Source organism: Protopterus annectens, chromosome 6.part1, assembly GCF_019279795.1.
Source record: "Protopterus annectens isolate FY-2018-M chromosome 6.part1, PAN1.0, whole genome shotgun sequence".
NCBI lineage: Eukaryota > Metazoa > Chordata > Ceratodontiformes > Protopteridae > Protopterus > Protopterus annectens.
The window spans coordinates 157,200,340-157,223,684 of record NC_056738.1 but is presented as its reverse complement, the minus strand read 5'-3'; the positions used below and the strand labels follow the sequence as shown (position 1 = coordinate 157,223,684).

Sequence of the window (23,345 nt, the reverse complement as noted above, 5' to 3'; positions counted from 1 at the left end):
CTATTCTGATCTGCCATAAAGTTTCTTTTTGTTCTAAGTCATTTTTGAAATCACCCCCCCAAATCCATAGTGCCCAGTTCTAAAATGGAAAACAAGGATTTTTTTTTATATTTACAACATCCTAATGTGTGTTTAAATAAAGCAATGTTGGTATCCTTTGTCTTAATGTTATATGCATGTTCTCGAATACGTTCTAATAAAGTGCGTGTAGTCATGCCTACATAAAATGCAGTACATCCGCAACATAAACTGATATAAACCACCCCCCTTGTTTTGCATGTAAAATGTCCAGGCACTTGTAAGGTATGGGGTAAATGCTGTAACATAACAAACGGACCTTCGAGTATAAACCTATAAAATTACGTTGTCCACACTTAAACATTCCTAAGGCCTTATTAGTCTCTTAAACTCTTGGCACATATTTAGTATGGTCATTCTGTAATGTACTCTTTAAATTATATCTTTTTATAAACAAAATACGGTTTAGTTCCAATGAATTTAAACAATTCTGCATTACCCACCAAACTTTCCAATTCTTCTGATCACTAAACTATCAGTTGGCATGTCCAAAGTTTAAACAGACCTCTTCTTTTCACAAAGCTTATCCTTATTGCTTACAAAATGAAATTTCAGGTTTTTTAAAGTTTGTTCTAGGGAATCATGGTAGTCAAGTGAACTTTTTTGATATACATCTTGGATGGGATAATGAACAGGAACAGTTTGAAAGTAGGATACATAGGAAAAATATGTTCACTAACGGTTATTTGCATAATAAAAGTAACTACCCAGCCTTCATTAAAAAGAACATCCCTAAAGACCAGTATATATGGGCTAGTAGAATGACTAGTAATGACAAAGATGCCCGTGGGGAATTTGAATGCATTACAGTTTTATTTTTTAATAGGGGGTATAATGAGGGGTATCTCAACAAACTGAGTAATGATATTTGGAATAAAAGACATAGTCATTACCCCCCCATACTTAAATTTCCTTTTGTAACCAATAAGGATAAACTTTGTGAAAACAAGGGGTCTGTTTGTACTTTGAACATGACAACTGATAGTTTATTGATCACAGCATTTACCCCACACCTTAAAAGTGCCTGGACATTTTACATGTAAAACAAGGGGGGTGGTTTATATCAGTTTATGTAGCGGATGTACTGCATTTTATGTAGGCATGATTACACCCACTTTATTAGAACGTATTCAAGAACATGTATATAACATTAAGACAAAGGATACTAACAGTGATTTATTTAAACATACATTAGGATGTTGTAAATATAAATAATTCTTGTTTTCCATTTTAGAGCTATGGATTTGAGGGGGGTGATTTCAAAATTGACTTAGAACAAAAATAAACTTTATGGCAGATCAGACTAGGACTTGATAAAAAAACTGGTTTAAATGAGTCTATTAATATAAAGTGTTTTTTTTAAAGCTAGAAGGTTAAAAATGTGTAAGTAATAAATATGTATATTCTATTAAAAAAGTAACTTTTTTTAGGAGTTATAGCTTAGGATTTTATTCAGCATTTAGTTTTTTAATTAGATATGTGATTGGCTAATTATGTAATTATTGGGTTGATTCTATAAATATGGTTCTCTGGCATTATGGAAATGTGTTCTGAAGAAGTCTTAAGACGAAAGCATGGAAATAAAAGTTTATTATGCTAAAGTTCAAGGTCGAAGTACTTTTTATTTTGTGCTTTTTTGTGCCATTGGGTCCAATACCTGTGGTTTGTTGGTGTGTATTGGTATTGGGTCATTTTATCAGTTTAAGATAGGGGCACTCAAATGAGTTACACATCATCAAGTACACACAGAAAGTGCAGTTAGGTGGCCCACAGATTTTAGTGCTAGTGTCATGTCATCCTGGTGTTTATTGTTTTAATTTTTCTTTTCCACATAGCTACATATGCTTCTGCTCTTTTTATATACAAAAGTAGGCTGTTCTCCTAAAACCCTTATAAACTGCTGATTGTCAGTGAGGATTGCCTAGTTCTCCTTAATAATGGCTTTAATAGTATTGAAATCACAGGTGTAAGCTAGAATGCAACTGTCCTTACTTTTCACTTCTTTGGAGTTATAGTGGCCTCATTGCATAATTCTACCAAAAGACCTGCTCCATATAGGATCATTGTTAATTTTAGAATCTGTAATGGAATCCAGGATCATACATAACATGTTTGACTCTTATCCTCTGGTTCAGCAATATCATTTATATTTTTGAGAAAAGGGGCCAAATCTGTGGTAATGTGTGCTAATCTGTAGCCTTGTGAGTTTAGTACATTGTGCTTAGCTTTTACTTTTTTCACTTTTTACTTGTATCCCCCACGATGAAGGAGTGGAAGCTATTCGTTATATTCTAGGTAAAAACAAGGATATAAAAACTGGACAAATTTCTACCATTTGTAGATTTATTGAAATATTATTAGAGAACAACTATTTTCTATTTGGAAATAATTTCTATAGACAGAAAAGGGGTGTGGCCATGGGGTCATCTGCGGCCCCTACATATGCCAACTTGGTGATGTCATGGTGGGAGGATAGTATTTTAAGCACAGTTACAAAGGACTTTGGGGTCTTGTTTTACTGTCGCTTTGTTGACGATCTTTTATTATTCAAGGGGATGCCACTACAGTACAACAATTTTTACATAGGTTGAACAACACTGGGGGCTTTTTACAATTTACGCTTAGCAGTTTTGGTACATCTATCAACTTTTTAGATGTCCATCTGTGGTGGGATGCCCATGTAAGGAAGTTTCAGAGTAAGATTCACAGAAAAGAAACATTTACAAATAGTTATGTGCATTTTTCTAGTGCACATCCTACACATGTTAAATGTAACATTCCGAAAGGACAGTTTATTCGGGCATGTAGGATGACAACTGGGGCCCAAGATTTAGTTACAGAATTCAAATTTATAAGAGGTTTGTTTCTCTCTAGGGGTTATGATCCCAATTTATTGAATTCTATTATTAGTGAAGTTTCAGAGAAAAGGCAAACACATTACAATGCCATACTTGAGGAAGAGAAAAATGTAACACCTAACACTTCACCATTTAGGACTGAGAAAAACTACAATTTGGTGTGTTCCTTGGATATGAATATCAACAATAAACAGATTTGTGATATTTTAAACAGAAATTGGAAGATTATCCATGGTAATTCTGACTTGTATGAGGTGGTAGGCAACAAACCTTTTTTTGTGTACAGGAATTCATTTAACATCAAAAAAGCACTAGAACAGCATCCTTGTAAATTAGGATCTCATTGTTCTACAGTTAAAGGTATGTTTCCATGCAATAACTGTAGCACTTGTAGATTCATAGCCAAAGGACCTATGATTATGCTAGAGAGTACAGACCTTACTTTTTCTGTTCCCGAATATGTAACATGCAAGACCAAGGGGGTAGTTTATTTAGGTCTTTGTAGTTCATGCCCTGCATTTTATGTAGGGATGACTACGAGGAGCCTACATACACGTATCGTGGAACATGTGTACAATATTAAAACAAAAAATGAAAATAGTGCACTCTTTAGACATTCTAGTCAATGTTTGAATTTTAAAAAATTTTTGTTTACAGTGTTAGAGGTAGTTCATTCTGATTTGAGAGGGGGTGACTTTAAAAAGTTGGTTGAACAGAGAGAAGCCAGGTGGCAGATAAAACTCTTTGCTGATAAAACCCCTGGTTTGAACGAGGCAGTCAACATTAAATGTTTCTTAAATAATGACTTGTCTAGTATTGATAAAGATAAAGTATCTATTTCTACATTTTTTGCATAAAATCGATTTAATGTTTTTAATACAGCCATCAGCTTTTTACTAATCAAAGTTTTTTTAATTGTTTAATTGTTTGACCAATCAGTTACTATGAGTAATTTACTGTTTTGTACTTAAATGTGAGTTTTTATGTTTTAACTATTCTGATGAAGTCCAAGGACGAAAGCGGATATTAAAATTTATTAGTTACGCTATTTTTTTGAAGCTTTGCTGAATTTACATCTTGGTTTCTCTGCTAGTTATTTTCTGTGGTTACGTGCCTTTGTGGTTTTTATTGAGTGATATCATGGAACTGCACTGAATCTGAACTGATGGAAGTGGTAAATTTCAGGAAGGAGGTGGAGTTACTGATGTAATGGATAAACTCTGTCAGTTTAGATTTCCCACTTTGCCAGACTATGAATACATCATGAATAAAGCAAAGGTAGCTGGTCACAAATCTCCCATATTCACTTTGCAGTACAAATTCCTTCTACCACTTGCCTAAGGCTACATTGGCCAGGATAGGGGCCATAGTCACACCAATGGCTATCCCCTCATCTGTTTGTAAGCCTGGTCATTGAACCTGAAAAACTTGTAACGCAACAATAAGTTTAGTAGCTTTCTCAAGCATTTAGTTTGCCCTTGTATAGCATTGTTATTTCTGCTATAAGCCTCTCTAGCTTCTTCAGTACAGTACTTGTGGTAACACAGCATATATTGCTTCATCATCAATAGTTACCAATATACTTTGCTCACTCACATGCACTTCTTTTACATTTCTTAAAAAAAAAAAAAAAAAAAAAAAAAACAAGTGAATCTAAAATAAAAGATGAGTTCTTTTCAGCAAGTGTGGAATAAAATCTATGTATATGGCAGTGGCCTCTGATATGGAACCTCCACTTGCAATAACAGGTCTGTAAGGTGGCTCTTCCCTATTGTTATGGGGTTTAGGAATCCCCAAAAAAGCAAGGCAACATAAGGTGAGAAGTGTTCAAATACCCAAAAAAGTTTACACTAATAAGTTTTTCACTAAGCATTGAGGTTAGCTTATCCTTCCATTTTATATACACAGTTTTAACCTCCTCAAATGAATGTTTAGAATAAAATGCAGGTGTGTTTAGCATGTTCTCCATTTTCATTATATAACTGTCAGTATCTGTGATAAGTATGCTCCCACCCTTGTCAGCCTTCATAACACTTCCAGTTCTATCATTGCTCACATTCTTACGTGATAATATGTCATCCTTTGAAATATTATAAAATTTACATTTTGGTGTTTTTGAGAGCCTTTCTTATGTCAAGCTTGCATTTTGTCTCAAAGGCTGCAATTGTGGGATGCACCGGGGAGAAAAAAATACTGGGTCTTTTAATTTTTTCCTCAATGGGTTTATCTTCCTCCGTGCAATTTTTCTCATGAAATGCAAGTTTCAAATTCAACTTCCTTACAAGAAACCACTTTCAGCACTTAAAGAAACAGAGGACTTATATTCATACCTCAGGGAAGGAGCAATGAGACACAGACAACCACTGATTTAAAAATGTATGTGAGAAAGTTGAATTTGAAACTGGAAAGAAATAGATAAATACAGCAGCTCTGGAATTGCATTTGAGTCTATGATGATATAATGCTGTTGTAGCTGTGAAACTGAGCAACACCGGCAAAAGCAATTGTCAATGGCTTCCCACAAAAGTGATGCCATAATAATGTCACTTTTTCATTGTTGGAGGGGATAAATCAGGTATAATGTGAGAGTGGGAAGAGTGTCTCCCTTCCCCGTATTTATGTTCCTGAGCATGGACATGTTGAATTTGACTGATTGCTAGTTACATTGATTGTTATGTGGATTACTGTCTTCTGTATTGGCAGTCCTACTGGTGTCTAGCATCACGTAATGAATCATCAGTGTGAGTTAAGAATTAATGCATTCCAGATATAATTCACTTTTGCAATGCTGTGGATAAATTTGGATTTCCAGAAATTTGGGATACTTAAACTTGATTTGTCACACTAATTCTTTTTCAACTAATATGTATCGGTATCGACATTCCCTCTCATCAAGGAGCATTCTTTCTTCAAACATATAATTCAAAGCACTGAAAGTCATCACATGCTGGTCTGCACCTGTATACACTGTTGCAGGTACCTTTGGCCTTGATGGCATAAAGGTATTCAGTATTTCTGGGACTGGATTATAATTCTGATTTAAAATACGTATTGGAGAACTGATGTTTGAGGTTTATGATGTTTTCATCTTATTATACAAAGCTTAAAGTATGTGTTGTGTAGTATATGCACTTATAATGTATTGATTGATTTTATTACAACTGTCACACAAAATTTCACTTACTTTGATTTGATCAACTGATGAATCCCATTGTTCAGCAGTGACAAGTAGCTTCCTTCACTACCATGGCTAATGAAATCCCATTCATTAGGAACTAAAACATTCACTTGTTTCTATTGTTTAAATAAAGTATGTTTGAACATTAGAGCTCCAAGTGGATGTTTATTTTATTCACAGAATAATTGTCTTGACTTGTTTTTGTTACTCTGTTGCAGAAAACATGTTGTACATATGTTCTGCTTACTGAGTGGTGATAAACTTGTATGGTACTGCATAAAACTTTTTCCAGGGATTTATCCTAATTACTATTACAGAATCAGTCAATGATTTTTGACTGTTAGCATCTTAAAAATTACCACTCAGAAAAGTGTAACTGTTTTAGGAGTATTTTAGTATACAGCCTTCTTTCAAAGGAGGGCTATTTCTATATAATGGCATATTTAAAAAGTAATTTGGGTATTTAATTTTGTTTTCTTTCTGTTGGTATAAACAAAAATGTCAGAACATTATTTTTGACAAACATTGATAAATACAAACTAAAAAACATTTCTTGACCAGTTTGAGAAAGTGTCAGTTATATTAATCACGTTAAAACTGTTGAACACTTAAAAGTAACCAGATACAACCAAATACTGCATAGTTTGATATGTATTACAACATTTTTCTGTAGACACATCTGGTACAGAAGACCAGAATCTCCTCATACAAGTACATAAAGCTTGAGAGAGCTGTGTTGCAATGCCCCCCTTTTGCTGTTGTTAACACACCTCAAAGTTGCACTACTTTGAATGTGGGGTTCATTGTATAATCAGTTTTAGCAGTACAGTGATAGGTGAAGCATTGCATTATAAAGTGTGCAACACCCGCTTTTACTATTGTAGCACATCACAAACCTGCACCATTTTGAGGTAAATTATAGGTGCATTTTTTTTTTGTTTTGTTTTTTTTGCCCAAACACACACACGCACAGACAAATACATGCACACTTTAAGCATAAATATTAGTTCACTTCTTCATACCTTAGTCAGTAGGGTGCATTCAGATTGGCATTAGGATGCTAGATTTAGCAGTTAGAAATGTAAGTGTGCAAACCTGAATAAAACTTCATATTCTCTCTCTTTTGTTATTCTTTGTTACAGAGATAATGGAAGACACTGTGCCATAGACTCTACCATGGACTGCATGATATGTACATGGAAGAAGATGCAGACTCTGCTTTCAAGTTGTAACCATGCAATATCAACCTATAATCATGTACAGGACTCGTGTCATTAACATGCACTGCTGCAAGTAGTAAAATGCTGCTTTTTGTGAAAGGAGGAAAAGCTTTCAGAAAGCATATCCGTACAGCACTTTGACTAGAAGAACTATAAAATAATGGGTTCAAAGGTATCCTGCCTGTATATTTTGACCGTCATTTGCTGGGCCAGTGCCTTGTGGTTCTTAAGTGTGACTCGCCCTACTGCTTCATATACAAGCCAAGGATTGTCCCATCATGTGACAGTGATTAGGAAGAATTCAACATTTAACAATATTCGAACTCGGCCCATAAACCCCCATGCTTTTGAGTTTATTATAAACGAACCTCAGAAGTGTGAAAAAGCAAGTCCTTTCTTAGTTATCTTGATAAGCACAGTTCACAAAGAATTTGATGCAAGACAAGCGATTCGAGAAACATGGGGCAATGAAAGCACCTTTAAAGGCATTAAAATCATCACACTCTTTCTTCTAGGAAAGAACATAGATCCCGTGTTAAATCAGATGGTTGAACAGGAAAGTCAGATTTTTCACGATATAATTGTTGAAGATTTCATAGATTCCTACCATAACCTAACTCTCAAAACTTTAATGGGAATGCGATGGATTGCCACATATTGTCCAAAAGCCAAGTATGTTATGAAAACAGACAGTGACATTTTTGTAAATATGGACAACCTTGTATACAAACTGTTAAAACCAAGTACCAAACCAAGACGGAGGTACTTTACTGGATATGTCATCAATGGCAGACCAATCCGAGATGTTCGCAGTAAATGGTATATGCCACGAGACTTGTATCCCGACAGTAATTATCCACCCTTCTGTTCAGGGACAGGCTATGTGTTTTCTGCTGATGTAGCAGAACTGATTTACAAAACATCTCTTCATACAAGGCTGCTTTACCTTGAAGATGTGTATGTAGGACTATGCCTGCGAAAGCTTGGTATTCACCCTTTTCAGAACAGTGGTTTCAATCACTGGAAAATGGCCTATAGCTTATGTAGGTACAGGAGAGTTGTTACAGTGCATCAGATTTCTCCAGAAGAAATGCACAGAATCTGGAATGACATGACCAGTAAAAAGCATCTAAGATGTTAAATTTTAGAGATGTAAATACTTGCTCAATCAGTAGTTGACATAAATTACTAAGAAGGGGTGAGAGCAAATACATCCTGAAGTAAAGCACATTTTACTTTTATGTGCTGGTTATTAAGGAAAGAAACTGTTGTGCACCAGCTTTCATTGATGCAGTGTTTCATTTTTTTTACAATGTACAACACTATACTACAGTGTTTATTTAATACTCTTTTAGTTTAATTGAAATTGCAAACTATTAGAATTAATTTAATGTTGGCTTTGGATCAAGTTTTATCAGTTAATTTAAAATTATGGATCTAAATGTATTTTTGTTAATTACTTTTTCACACTAACCACATTGTTATAGTTATAATGTTAGTGTTTTGTTTTTCCTATTTCCATTGTTAAACATTTGACGTAGAGTAATGGTTTCTATCCTTTAGTTTGCAGTACAGCTGTTCTTAAGCAAATCTAGTTGGCAGCTAAAGGTAATGAAGATGTTATGCATTATTATACGTTATGTGCTTGGTATGCTTTGGGAACTATATTTCATCTGAACTGCACAGAGTAACTTTGCTGTCTCAAATGGAGCAGAGCACAAGTACATAAACATTGGGGGGGGGGGTCTTAGTAAACTGGACACAAGCAAAATAGCTAACTACCAGCACTGTCTGAAAACAAAAGGTGGCTAGAGGTAAAAAGGCAGAAATTGGTTTTCTTGGGGGGGGGGGGGGCAAATGTATCACCATGTAAGGGACTGTAAAAATTTTACTCGCTATAATCTTAATATAATCAGTTCTGAAGTTGATCCATTTTTAGAAAGAATAGGCAACTCGCTTTGAAGGGTTCTTAATCAGACATGTTCTTTTAGCCAGACACTGTCTTTGCATCAGAATAACCTATTGTCATACTGATTTTGTCAATAACCTATTGTCATACTGATTTTGTCATGCCCTGTGTCAAAGATATTTAAAAATATTCAATAACGTGTTCCTGTCTGTCATCAAACATCTTAATGATTTGTACAAAGAGCAAAGTGACCTCTTTCTTATTGCCTCCCGGTCCCCCACCACCACAAGTTCTAGAGAGCAGACCTGTCTTCTGTGTAGAATATGTGCAATTCAACATTATCATGTAGGATGTCATAATAAATATGTAGGCAGTCATCTAATCCAAAACAGTATTTTGTTCTAGCTTAGTGTAGCAGAGACTGCATATATTGTTAACAAAAAAAAACATTTTTTACTACCACATATTTTTTAAATGTATTACTTTCCAAAGAAAACATTAATTTCAGTTATGTTTCATACCAAACCTCTGGCTCTAAGGCCACTTCTTTCATATTATCTAAGCTTAAAATTTGAATTCATATTTTTTTACTGTTGGAGATTATATATCTTGGGCCACCACAAAGCACTTTCACTTCTCTCAGATCTGTTATCATCTCGAAAAGTATTTCTTCTGAGTTTTCTTATACATTCTTATACCAGTTTTATAAATCAGAGGTGCACACCTGCAGGTCTTTGCTTTTGGAGAAACCCGAGTCATTCAGAATGACAACTTCCTTGTGTCTATACTAGATCCATAGCTAAGAAATCCAAGTGAAAATTATTTTTGCAGTTGCAGTTGTAGTAGCTACTTATTGCCATCAAGACATGTAGAGAAATAAAACACTAACAACCATTTCTGTGTGTCTACTTTGAAACATATAACTGACTTAACCTGCAAACATTATTGAGTAATGGAAATGTTCCACTGCCATTTTAGTAATGCAGGTGCAACTCACATGGGATAATTTTCAAAAACAAATTTGTTTCAGATCTGTACAATGTTAAATATCACAAGTTCTGTGCTCACCCCTTCTTCTGCAGTAAGTTTGCAATGACTACCTTAGTATGAGTTTCATGTCAATGAGCGGTCTTATTACATATCTATGATACCACACTGTGTCACAACTATTTTTGTACTAATTATCTCTGCCGTGTAGAATTACATGTCAGGATATTATGTTCTCTGCCTCTTTTCATACATGTGATTACAGCTTTTATGTACCCATGCATTCTCTTTACCATGTAGCATATGCCTCCTCATTATGAACATAGATCCTGATTTTCCTATAGGTAAACTACTGTAAGAGAATGTCTCACCTGTGATATAGGGCACTGAGGTTAACTGCTGTCCTGACTGGGGCTGCTAAACTTTAGTGATCCACAGAATACTTCCTTCAGCTTTTTGTAGGTAGAATTTCAGTCTGATGTCCTGTAAGTTTTCAGAGAGTCTGCTTTCTTAACAGGTTTGTCAGAAGAATGGCTAAGTACAACTGTGAAAAGGAAAGATTATTACATTAATTATCTTTTTATGGGGAAGGAGAGGACTGAGTCTGAATGTCATCACTTCTAATGTATGAGATCTGTTAACTGACATGTCAAACATTTATGGAATTCCTGTGCAGCTAAAAACCATTAGCTGACTTTTCCTCTTCAGTGCATATCTTGCCTACAGCCTCAGGAGATCTGGAGGGATTGTCAACAACAAAAAGACATCATGTATGTTTAGCCTTTTTATGATTGGGTGCCTACATTTCCCTTTGTGTCCATGGATAGTTTAAATGGTTCATTAATAAAAAAACTGTATCTGTAAAATATCTGTAGTCCTTTCCCTTTATATTCCTATATTTCTCTAATGAAACTTTCAATTTTTCCATCTTTTTTAAAGTCATCTGTTATTAGTGACAACAGATAGCAGAAGCAGTTACCATCTCTTGCATCTGCCATACTGAGACTTCTGTAAGATCAGAGTTGTTTGCAGTCTGACATTTAGACTCATGACTAGGTTTATCATAAGTATACTTTGAAGACCTTTCTCCATCATAATTGCCACGTATCTTTTCACTGAAATGAAGGTAGTGTCCTTCAGTCCCAGAACTGATGTCCAGTTTATTGGAACCTTTATTACATGTTCTAGAAACATTACTTTGTCCAGATTTGACTGGCAGAATGAAAAATCACACTTCCAAGCATACAAAACAACTTCAGACATGTACTGCAGTGGTTACCTGTTATGATATGTCTACATAGACACATTTCAGCCTTTTCTGTCTTCCCCTCAGTTGGAGCTAGCTGTCTTCCTACTAGTGCATAACATACTGTCAAGCAATGACCTGGGAGTACACTTTCAGCCCTGAACAACTCAGTTATTTTACACTACCCATACAGTTTCAGTCTTGATATTAACATCCTCTTTGGAAATTTTCCTTAGCTTGTTGCCTATAACACTTGATCCTACAATCAAAATGCCCCCATTGCAGTCATTTATGCCACATCTCCTTGATTGTCATTTCACTCCTTCTCCAAGCACTACTGTTGGATATGATTCTATGCTTCCTTGTGCAAATTGGTGCCCCAGAACACATTCATTTCTCCTTTGTTATTGCTTTTATATTTTCTGGCTGTACTCTCTTAAGAGGTCTAATTCTCATTGGTTTCCATTCTTATTAAGTGTTATTCCAAGGACCATATTTGCGATCCTTATAATAAGGGAACTGAAAGTGTTAATGTTGGAGACTATATACTTAGTGTGAGGTTTTGGTAGCTCAAGGTATTTCCCTTATTCCAAAATGCAGTGATCTTGAAGTTAGTTTGAAAGTAACAAGGGTGTCCCCCCAGTGGCAGGTTTTGACATTTGACATTTTTTTCTCTTGAACTACAGTTTATTTTTAATATGTGGGACCCACAATTTCAGATCTTGTTCTTGACAGGAAACACCTGAGGAGGCCTCAAGCTCAGTTATAGCATATGCACTCACTATATCAGTTGGTCCTCATAGTCACCTTGTACAGTGGATGCTTTTTACCCTTCTTTCATCTGCTTGTGCCAAATGTGGCCACTCCTTCCCATGTCTGTGAATGGATCTAACTGTAGGTCTGACAAATATTTAATTGTTATATTCATCTGTATTGTTCATAAGTACTTACTAGACTATTAATCTGTGAGGATATTAAGAAGCCTAGCTTTACATTCCCATGATAGTTTTTAGCACTTATATTTTGCATACAAATAACCCAGAAAAAGGCCTGAACAAGGATATGTTGGGACATTTACATGTTTACTCTATCTGAAAGGGATAAGGGTGCTAAATCATGGGTGAATTCATGGTCACACATCCTTTCTTCTGAATTATATTAAAATACAGTAAAGTAAGTATTTGTTTTAAGGAGAGTGGAAGGTGGTTTTATACAAGTCAAATTCTCTGTGATACTAACCTATCCCTCCAGTATGTCTTTTTTTTTGCAAAAGAGATTGAGATTCCTTGAGTAGGTGTTTATGATACCATTTTACTTACGAATGTGTAATCAGTCTGACAGAATAGGGACTATTGAAGCTCAATACGTAAGGCAGAGGGCATCTCTCAGTAGCCTGTACGATACTGAGAATAGGGTCAAGGCTTTTAGATAGTTTGCCATTTTTTATACAATTTGGGCCATTGGTTTTTAGTGAGAATGAGTTGTGGTATTCCAGATGTGACAAGTTTTTGGACAGGTACTTACTGAAAGGAACATTAAACTAAATGGTTGGTCTAATGAGTGCTGAATCATCTTCAAAATATAATATTCACCTTCAAATATAAGCTGTACAATGAAAAAGAGCTTCCTTACAACAGTGGGCACATGATAACTAAAGGACATTTCATTACTGACATAGGTTCCCAGATCACTAACTACAGGATTCATTTGTCAATGTGGTGGTTACAAGGGGATCATGCTAACTGAAGGATAAGATTGTAAACTTCTTGGCATTTTATTTTAGTCCACGGTTTTGACATTAGCTATTTGATTGGGACAGATTTTGAGTCTTTTGTTTCCTGTCTTTCAGGTTATTCTTAATCAGAGAATAGGGTAAATGAGTGTCGCAGGACTTAATTCATCTACCTAACCTATTCCAGCAGGAGGCATGTGCATCAACAACAAGAGAAATGACAAAAACATCTAAAGTATACTGAGCTGGTGATATCAGAAAAGGAAGCCCCAACACTTATTCATTGTAGATGGCCTTCCTAACAGATGTACAGACATGGTAAAGAAATTGCTACTGCTGTTTCTACTTAATATTCTTCAGGGCCTTTGCTTAACTCTGTTAAATTTCTACTTTTAAGCTTAAACGAAATTGGGCCAAACACATTCTAGCAGCCTTGTTGTTTTTATCATTCAGTACCACCACTATTAAACATACTAGAAAATTCTTGCAAAATATAAGTATTAAAATCTAGTGTATGCTGTCAGACGTCTGATGTGCATCCCTACAATAAACTGTACACCTAACATATCTGGTGTTTTTAAAATCAAATTCTGATAGCCTACATGCCTGTACTGCTGCAATATTTCAGAATTAATGAAAGGACCTCTGTAGCATTATTTTTAGTTTGCTGCAACATTTCACAGACTTTATCCTGAAGTACATAATAGTGTTTTCTCTTGCTTTGATTTTTTTCTACCCTGTTTGGTTCTACGTTAGGATCCCCTGCTGGTGAAATGTTTCGATCTTATACAATATAAATGATTCATACTCACAATATTTCTGCTCATTTCATTTCCTGCCAGCCTTGATGTTTTGTACATTGTGTGGACTTCATACTGTGGAGTCAGTTCATACAGTGTTAATTCCCACAGGTCAGTAGACTCACCTTACGTTGGTGCAGACTTTGCTTTCAATACTTGAAGGCAAGGTCGTTTAGGCTGTAGGGGTCCTATTTGTTACAGATTGTTTCCATTTTTGCAGGACTGCAATAATAATGTTGTCTATATCACCATCATTAATGGCTTCTGTTGTTAAAGCCTAGCACTTCTATCTTTTTGTCAGCCTACGTTGTATAGTCTTCTGTTATCAAGGCTTCTAAGAGGTCAGTATCCTTTGCACTGTTACAGAACATCTTTCCCATAACTGAGCAGTATTTACACATTTCCTGTTTGTGATATGTGCCATAGAATGGCACAATAAATGTGCCAAGCACAGAGCTGTACAAGTAAAAAAAAAAAAGTGTCCCCGAAATAATACTTCCTTTCTAAGTGCCAGACTCCTAGTTTTAGTGATTTCAACAAAAGAATGGGTGAAACTCTTTCCCTGAGTAAGTAGTTTGACAATTCTTTGATGTTCTTTGCTACTACCAACAGGATATGATAAATCTTCTCATACTGAATGAGCTCTTTTATGCTGCTCATAGCTAAACACCATCTCTACTCTAAGACAAGTTTAGTGGACTTAAAAACATCCAGCGCTGATCACATATCAATGATACATGACAGTGAGCAAGTTTCTGCATACATCAGCCAATCAGAGCTCTAGATGAAGGTATTCATGCTGACTTGCAGAACTATGGTGTTTTTCTTTATTGGTTGCTGTGCTTTATACTGTCAGTGTCTGTTACATGATCCCTGGTTACAACATTTTTATCTGACCTCTTAGTTGTGCCAGTCACTGGGCACTGCCCTCCAGAAAAAATATTCAGCAGTAGCTTGCAAAATCACTTTCTTCAGTCTTAAATAGCGTATGTGCACCCATATACTTCCATATCTCCCAACAACTACCAAGCCATCTTGGTCAGCAACAGCTCTGGGGCCTCCTGTTCTACAGATTTCAGTAATTCATTATCCATCCCTTTTCTTTTGCTTTTCTGACATGGAAACTAACTGGTATGTAACACATTCTTCTTCAGGAATTAATTCTGATTGTTGCATTTTAACATGAAATCTTGCTTGTGAAGTACCATTAGTGTTGTCTTTATGTTTAGGTGCCATATGAATGAGTTCCCGTAAGCCATTATCTCCCATTACACATTTTGATACAGTATAAAGCTGTTTGTATAGTTTTAAATTGGATGTTCTTTGGATAGCATCCTAATTAATATTGTGTTAAGCCATAAGATTTATTCCAAGCCCAGGGATTGTGCATTAGCACAAACAGCAATATTTATAATCAGAGGATTTGGATACTGAAATTATAATTAATTGTGAAAGACCAATATTACAATTAATATGCATCAGTCCAGAAAAATAACTTTGTTTAATATAATGTTGCACAGGTCTGTATACTTTACTCTGGGGAAAGTAATTCTTACAGAGTTTTGCAGTTCATATGACCCTGTAGGTTCAAGGTTGGAGACAGCTGCTCCACTTTTCATACAGCAAAAATGATCAGATTATGGCTTGAAGCATAAAATAATTAATTATTTGTGAGAGAAGTGTTTATGAAAGCAACATGTGTCATGTATTATGCGTAGATTGTCGTATTTGTTTATCAAAAGATGTATATATGCGTTCAGGCAGTATTTTGCTGTAAAACTGCAGTGTTTCATGTTACTGTATTTCTCATGGTTGTGAGACATTTATAACTGTATTGACACAATGACAATACTGATGATATCTATATTTTATATAGATCTCATGAAAATTATTGTTATTTCAGAGGTGCTATGCACAGTTTACTTCATTAAGTCACCAGTATTTGAAGAAATATTACATTGAAGCATGACTTTAACACCTGTAGTCTGTCAAAAGCCACAGTCCTGTAAAAAGATTCAAACTTTTTATGAGAAGAATACATATGGACTATTAGATTTTTAAATATCATATAAAAAACTTGCATGAACTGTAGTTATCATATACATATTCTGTTAAGAGTGTAAATAAAGCTTGGTAAATGTGTATACTTTACACTTAACGTTGTTGATGTGTGCCTTCACCTGAGGCTGAAAACCATTCCACTTTATAACATAACTCTCATTTACTCTGTTGTATGTATAATATGTTTAAGCTCTAGGTCATACATAGTACAAGGTCCAGAGATGGTCAGGATGGAGCTTCTGGCTCCCTGACATTAGTACTAGTAAGAAAAAACTATTCAGTATCTTGGTATGTCAAGAATAAATGGTTTAGAATTTTTCTGTTGTGTATGAGATGGAATGCATACAATGTAGCATTTGATGATGTTTGTGGTGTACAACTACCTAGTTAATCAGCCTGCCAGGGTGACCTAGTGTATACTGTTACCGATTTATACAGAATTACAACACCAGCTCACAAAGGTTACAGGTACATAAATGAATGCTGCTTTCTTAAATGTTCTAATTCCTGCTGTAGTAAGTTACTGCATTGTGAATATATACAAACTAGAAAAAAACTCATAAAATTGAATGTTTTATTCAAGCAGATAGCATTCAGATTAAATGCTGTGTTTTATTAAGTCATTATCTACTATCTAGTTTGATAAGTGTGTGTGTGTGTGTGTGTGTGTGTGTGTGTGTGTGTGTGTGTGTGTGTGTGCGTGTGTGTGTGCGTGTGTGTGTGTGTGTGTGTGTGTCTGTGCATGTATGTGTGTGTGTGTGTCATACTTGTTACCTACACACACACACACACACACACACACATACATACACACGCACTAATAGTTAGCTATGCTAGTAGAAACCAAATGGTCTCTGAAACCAGTCTTTCACATTTAATTTGAGGTTTATTTACAAAGGTGAACATAAAATTTACTTGCAAAAACATAGTCCTGAATGAAGTGCTTGTCTGGTTCAGTAAATGATCTTGTAAGCAGAAGTCCACAAAATTCAGTCACTTTATAACAGGTTACTGTTGGGTGGATGAATATTAAACTCTTGAGCATCATTTGCCCAGAATTGAACCTGCCAAGGATTGGAGTTCCTTCATAGTAAATCACTGTTGATGAGTAGTGCCAGCAGTGATGCCCTTTACAAGAAGGTTTTCCCTTCTTTGAGCTGGTGCAACTGTGGAGTTGATGTATATAAGCTTGTGTGGTGTGGGGGACTTTTTCCCACATCACTAGGTGCAAGGTAGGCTTGCCCACTACAAAACAATAAAAGTATTTTTTCTGCAATCTTTTTCAGGGAATGGATTCTGATCTTCGGCATATTAAATTTCATCCACTCATACCTTAAACCCATTTATAAGAGTTCACATAGATTTCTTTCTAAAGTTCAGTTCAGTGTGGTCCCTATTTAGTCAGTATAATGTTAATATTCCTTTGAACTGATTATGTTCAAAGCCTGAGAACCAAGTTTGACAAACTGACCGGGACAATAAAACAATGACAATTATAAATCTGTATAAAAGTTCAAACCAGGGAGCTATCACGGCATCAGTGACACAGAAGATAATTACAGGTTTCAAATGATGCAGATAAAGTCCATATGATGCAAATAAAGTCCAAAATCCAAACTAAAACGTAAAAATATGCAGCTTTTATTAACGTAGGTGAGCGCTTTCACTAAGTAGCTTCATCAGACCTTATAACCACAGAAAACATCAGCTCTTATATACACAAAAAAATGCTAACCCGCCTAAAAATCAATTACTGAATGAACTAATTAGTATGCATTCTTAAAGGTAAAGGATGCAATCAGTACAATTCTAACATAAAAAGCAAAAAAAACAAATACAAATATATATGTGTATCAAAGGATGCATGTAATAAGGAAAAAATACATGCAGATAAAAAGACCTGCATATAAAAATATATATAAAAATATATATAAAAATATATATAAAAAACACACACCCATAATATAAAACAAATATAACCATATTTACATTACAACTATTTATGCAATCTCCTCCTTTTTAAAGCAGGCTTAATGGAGGCTTTCTCATTAAGCCCTGAACCCCTATCCACTTACAAAATAATGATCCAACAAGTTTCTCTATATTCTGTATATGTCCTGATATCACCTTCTCTTGTACTAACATTAATGGATTCAATGACCCTAAAGCTAAAGGTGTGTTGTGGACCTAGGCCATTAACATGTTTAGATAGGGCATTATTAGGGAGGTTCTTCCTGATGTTATAGAGATGTTCCCTCATCCTGTCTCGTAGGACCCTATCTGTTTTTCCCACATAAAATGCTCCACAAAGGCTGCATTCAGCAAGGTAGACCACATGTGAGGTCAAACAGTGGTGATGGCCTCTAAACCTAAAGCTCTTATGCAAGTCAGGATGAAGGAAATCCTCCCTAGTATTAATGTAACAACAAAATTTACAAGAACCACATGGATCAGTATGACCAAATTCAACGCTCACCTTACTCTGTTGACTATTACATAACATCCTATTAAGGTTCTTATGATTCTTAAATCTGAATCTAGGGACCTCACCTACAATATTCCCTATATCACCATTAACTAACAAAATCGGCCAATACTGTTGGAAAAGTTTAGTAACAAAACTAGTATCACTAGAATAATGTAGAGGAATTTTAACAGGCCTAGTAGTTCTATCACAGGCAAATGCAGTAGATGAAATATTAGGACTAAAATAAGGTTTCACTCTCGTCTCCCTCAGTAAAACCAGATCTTCCCATTTTCTTTGTAACTCTGTATGAGAATAACCCCTTTCCAAGAGGTTATCATAGATCTTTGACAATTCACAATGAAAGCCTGAATCCAGAGGATTCATCCTTGAGGCTCTAATACCTTGGCCTCTTATCAAGTTTTTAAACACATAGCCTGGATGCATACTTGTCCTATAGAGTAAGGAGTTCCTATAACAGGGTTTCTGATACACCCCTGTATTAATAATGCCTGAATCTAACTTCTGAACGAAAACATCTAAATATTCAATAAACTCAAACGAAAATTTATAAGTAAAACTCAGACAATTAGTCAAACTATTCACAACTTCAAAAAAACTCACAAAATGATTGCTGGGAGCCTCCCCATAAAATAAACAAATCATCAACGAAACGCCTATAAAAAAGAACGTCTTCATTGAATTGAGATTGTAAAAACAATACATCATCCTCCCATTGAGCTAGAAACATATTGGCATAGCTAATGGCACAGGATGTGCCCATAGCTATGCCATGTTTCTGTAGGTAGATATCCTTCCCAAAACTAAACACATTGTTACTAAGTACTGTTTCTCAAAAGAAACAGATGAGATCTATCTTTGTATTTGAATAATCACTATGTATACTCAAATATTTTTTCATAGACTGAATACCATAATCATTGGGTATCATAGTAAATAAAGATGTTACATCCATAGTAACAAAAGCTATATTGCTAGGATCTGGGACATCCTTCAAGTATTGAAAATTGTGGTTCTTGTAAATTTTGTTGTTACATTAATACTAGGGAGGATTTCCTTCATCCTGACTTGCATAAGAGCTTTAGGTTTAGAGGCCATCACCACTGTTTGACCTCACATGTGGTCTGTCTTGCTGAATGCAGCCTTTGTGGAGCATTTTATGTGGGAAAAACAGATAGGGTCCTACGAGACAGGATGAGGGAACATCTCTATAACATCAGGAAGAACCTCCCTAATAATGCCCAATCTAAATATGTTAATGGCCTAGGTCCACAACACACCTTTAGCTTTAGGGTCATTGAATCCATTAATGTTAGTACAAGAGAAGGTGATACCAGGACATATACAGAATATAGAGAAACTTGTTGGATCATTATTTTGCAAGTGGATAGGGGTTCAGGGCTTAATGAGAAAGCCTCCATTAAGCCTGCTTTAAAAAGGAGGAGATTGCATAAATAGTTGTAATGTAAATATGGTTATATTTGTTTTATATTATGGGTGTGTGTTTTTTATATATATTTTTATATATATTTTTTTATATATATTTTTATATATATTTTTATATGCAGGTCTTTTTATCTGCATGTATTTTTTCCTTCTTACATGCATCCTTTGATACACATATATATATTTGTATTTGTTTTTTTGCTTTTTATGTTAGAATTGTACTGATTGCATCCTTTACCTTTAAGAATGCATACTAATTAGTTCATTCAGTAATTGGTTTTTAGGCGGGTTAGCATTTTTATGTGTATAGAAGAGCTGATGTTTTCTGTGGTTATAAGGTCTGATTAAGCTACTTAGCGAAAGCGCTCACCTACGTTAATAAAAGCTGCATATTTTTACGTTTTAGTTTGGATTTTGGACTTTATTTGCATCATTTGAAACCTGTAATTATCTTCTGTGTCATTGATACCGTGATAGCTCCCTGGTTTGAACTGTTATACAGATTGATATTTCGTTTTTTACTTACCACGGAGCTTTTTTCCCTGGGACTGTTGTTGCTGTTTTGTTTGAATGAAAATTATAAATTTATTACAGTTGTTGACTATTGGATTATGGCAAGCTTTGAATTAAGCACTTTTACAAAATATGATACCTTAAAGTGTAATGGTATAGAAGGAGGTATGACCAACTAGGTATATAATACTATTTAATCTTATTTGGTTAAAAAAATATATGAGTCAAAATGGTTAGTCATTCAGATAAATGAAGGCACAGGAAACACTCATGTAAAATAATATTATGCTATCAAAGCCTAGATATAAATGCAAAAATACATTGGGAATATCTACAGAACCTAAATTAAACTCTGGACATGAAAAATGTTGTTCTAATGGGAGATTTAACTATCCCTATATTTCATGGGCTAATCTGACTACTAAAACATATTATGAAAAATAATTTGTAGATGTTTTATTACATGGGATGACACAACTAGTCTATGTAAATATCAGAGGTAAGAATATTTGGATAATATCGTTCTATTCACTTGCTGCAGTATTCTTAAGCTGGGGGATCTCCTGCCTGAAGACATCCCGACATTAGCCAGTATACAGACGGCTTGTACTACTGTAGGATACATAGGACATCACATGTAGGCTACAGTCGGACGTAGGCCATAAAAGTGACTTATGCACCATCCTCAGAACTTTTCTGTCACCAGTCAGAACACCATTCCAACCATCGGTTTGATCATTTCAGTGATTGCAACTTCAACCTTTGCCAGTAAGTGCCCCATTGGGGAACATTTTCTCTTTATTACTGTTTTGGTTATGTCATTCAAGAAGGGCAAGTGCCAGTGTGGAAGGCAAATTCCACATAAGGACAGCCATTCACAGTGTCTCTTTTGTTTAGGGGCTAGCCACGACCACAAGTCGTAGCATTTGCCAGTCCTTTGTATCCAAGACCCATAGAAGCAGGTTGTCCTCTCTTCCTGTTTATTTATGGAACCAATGGCTTCAGTTGTTAGCTAAGCATATGGAAGGTATCTCAAGGTCTGACACTGAGCTGTGAAGCACAAGGCCAAGAAACCATGGCCTACAGCTTCCACTGCACCTCCACCATTGCACGTTTCTCCTGAGGTGCTTGTCAGTCTGGAGGCACATCTGACTTCAGGCATGGATTCACAGGCCAAACCCAGTTCTGAATCTGTCTTGACTTCAGACGTGAGCACGTCTTTGGAGGTAGAACAGACTTCCAATCAGGATATCACTGGGGAACCTAGGTTCAAAAGTATGGAGGGTCCTGGGGGGGGGGGGTCCATGAACTCAAGTAAGAGAAGAGAATGAGTCAGACACTTTTGAATGCAGGCTTTTGTCTGGTCCTCTGACATTGCATAGGATTGTTTCTCCTGCAAAGAAAAAACACAAAACTAAGCATTTTATCTCCTGCCAGAGAGGCCCCTACAGATTGACAGGCCTTTTCCCAAAGCTTCTTTCAGACCTTCGTGGCATCTAAGCCACCTTCCTCTCAGCTTGCTCCTACAACTGCTCCCTGATCTTCTCAGAAAATGATTAGGGACAATGACTCCTTGATGAATTTTCCTCTGATAAAGAGGAATCTTTGGATTATTCAACACAAATTCCCCTCTCCTCAGGTATATGTTTCCACTGAAGACGAGTCAGACAGTCCTGATTCCCCTATGGAAAAGATATCTTTTGGTGAAACTCTTACACCTCCCAAATTTCTGATGACCAAAAAAGATACTATCTGCTATTATAAATTGATGTCCCTGGCCCCGCTGCAGTTCCATCAGTGCATCCTGCATTTCTGGCTGCCTTTCACAATGCTTCTCAAACCCCAAACTCCCAGGCTCTAGCTCCCAAGAAGCCAGATCACTTCTACAAGGTCCCTGAGGACTGTAAATTCCTCTTTAGGTGCCCTGCTGCAGATCCAGCAGTAATTTCTCTAGCTACAGATAAACCTTCTTGGATCCTTCCTTCTACCACCCTTCTTCCATCAGACAAAGAGAGTAGAGATTGGGTAAAAATGCCTATACTGCTACCACCTTGGCTTTCAGGGCCATCAGTTGTCAGACATGTATGACCATGTACTCCTTAGAGCTTTTGTCTCAGGCATCTAATGCCATTGCAGATCTTCCAGATTCTGAAGGAAAAGCCTTGGCTCTGTCTATCCTGGGAGCTTCCTCCCAAGTGGCAAGACACTCCATTAAATGCAGCCGTGATGCTACAGAGGCTTGTGCCAGGGCAGCTGCTAATGGTTCAGTTCTCAGAAGATTTTCCTGGCTTAGATTGCGACCCCTCCAGGATTACTTCAAATCTAAATTAACGGATGCACCATTAGATAATTCAACCTTCTTTAGTCAGGCAACAGCTTCTTTATTTTATGTCCCTACAGGAAAACAACAAGGAACTCAAGAAGATGAAACACATCCTGGTTTCTCTTGTGCCCAGGTTCCATAGGAATTTCCCATCTAAACTGATTATATATATAAAGTAAAAACTTTTTTCCCTCATAGTAATAACATGTATTTCATAGGAAAAAAAAAAAAAAAAAATATATATATATATATATATATATATATATATATATATGTGGTAGAACTGTTTTTCTTTTACAGTACAAAGGTTTGGTGACCATAGTAACAGTGTGATATTTTTAGAACAAAGCATCTGCAAGTACAGAAAAGAAATATGAAGTAAAGAAGTGTGATAGCTTAAACAGAATGTGCTTGTGTGGAACAAAAATTATTATACTTCTGAATGTTGTAACTAATGGCATTAACAATAGAGGCTTGATAAAATATCCTAAACAGTGTTTAGAAGCTAA

General features: G+C 35.7%; 1 protein-coding gene across 5 annotated transcripts in view; it reads left to right on the top strand.

Moving 5' to 3' along the window:
- B3GALT1 (beta-1,3-galactosyltransferase 1) overlaps positions 1–16,387 on the top strand; it is a 2,392,726-nt gene extending 2,376,339 nt beyond the window's left edge. For all 5 annotated transcript variants that reach the window (XM_044075600.1, XM_044075599.1, XM_044075596.1 and 2 more), the window contains one exon: positions 7,257–16,387. In XM_044075600.1, coding sequence (XP_043931535.1) covers positions 7,495–8,475 — 981 coding nt within the window. In that variant the 5' untranslated portion in view covers positions 7,257–7,494 and the 3' untranslated portion in view covers positions 8,476–16,387. The remainder of the gene's footprint in view (positions 1–7,256) is intronic.
- The last annotated feature ends 6,958 nt before the right edge of the window (positions 16,388–23,345 follow it).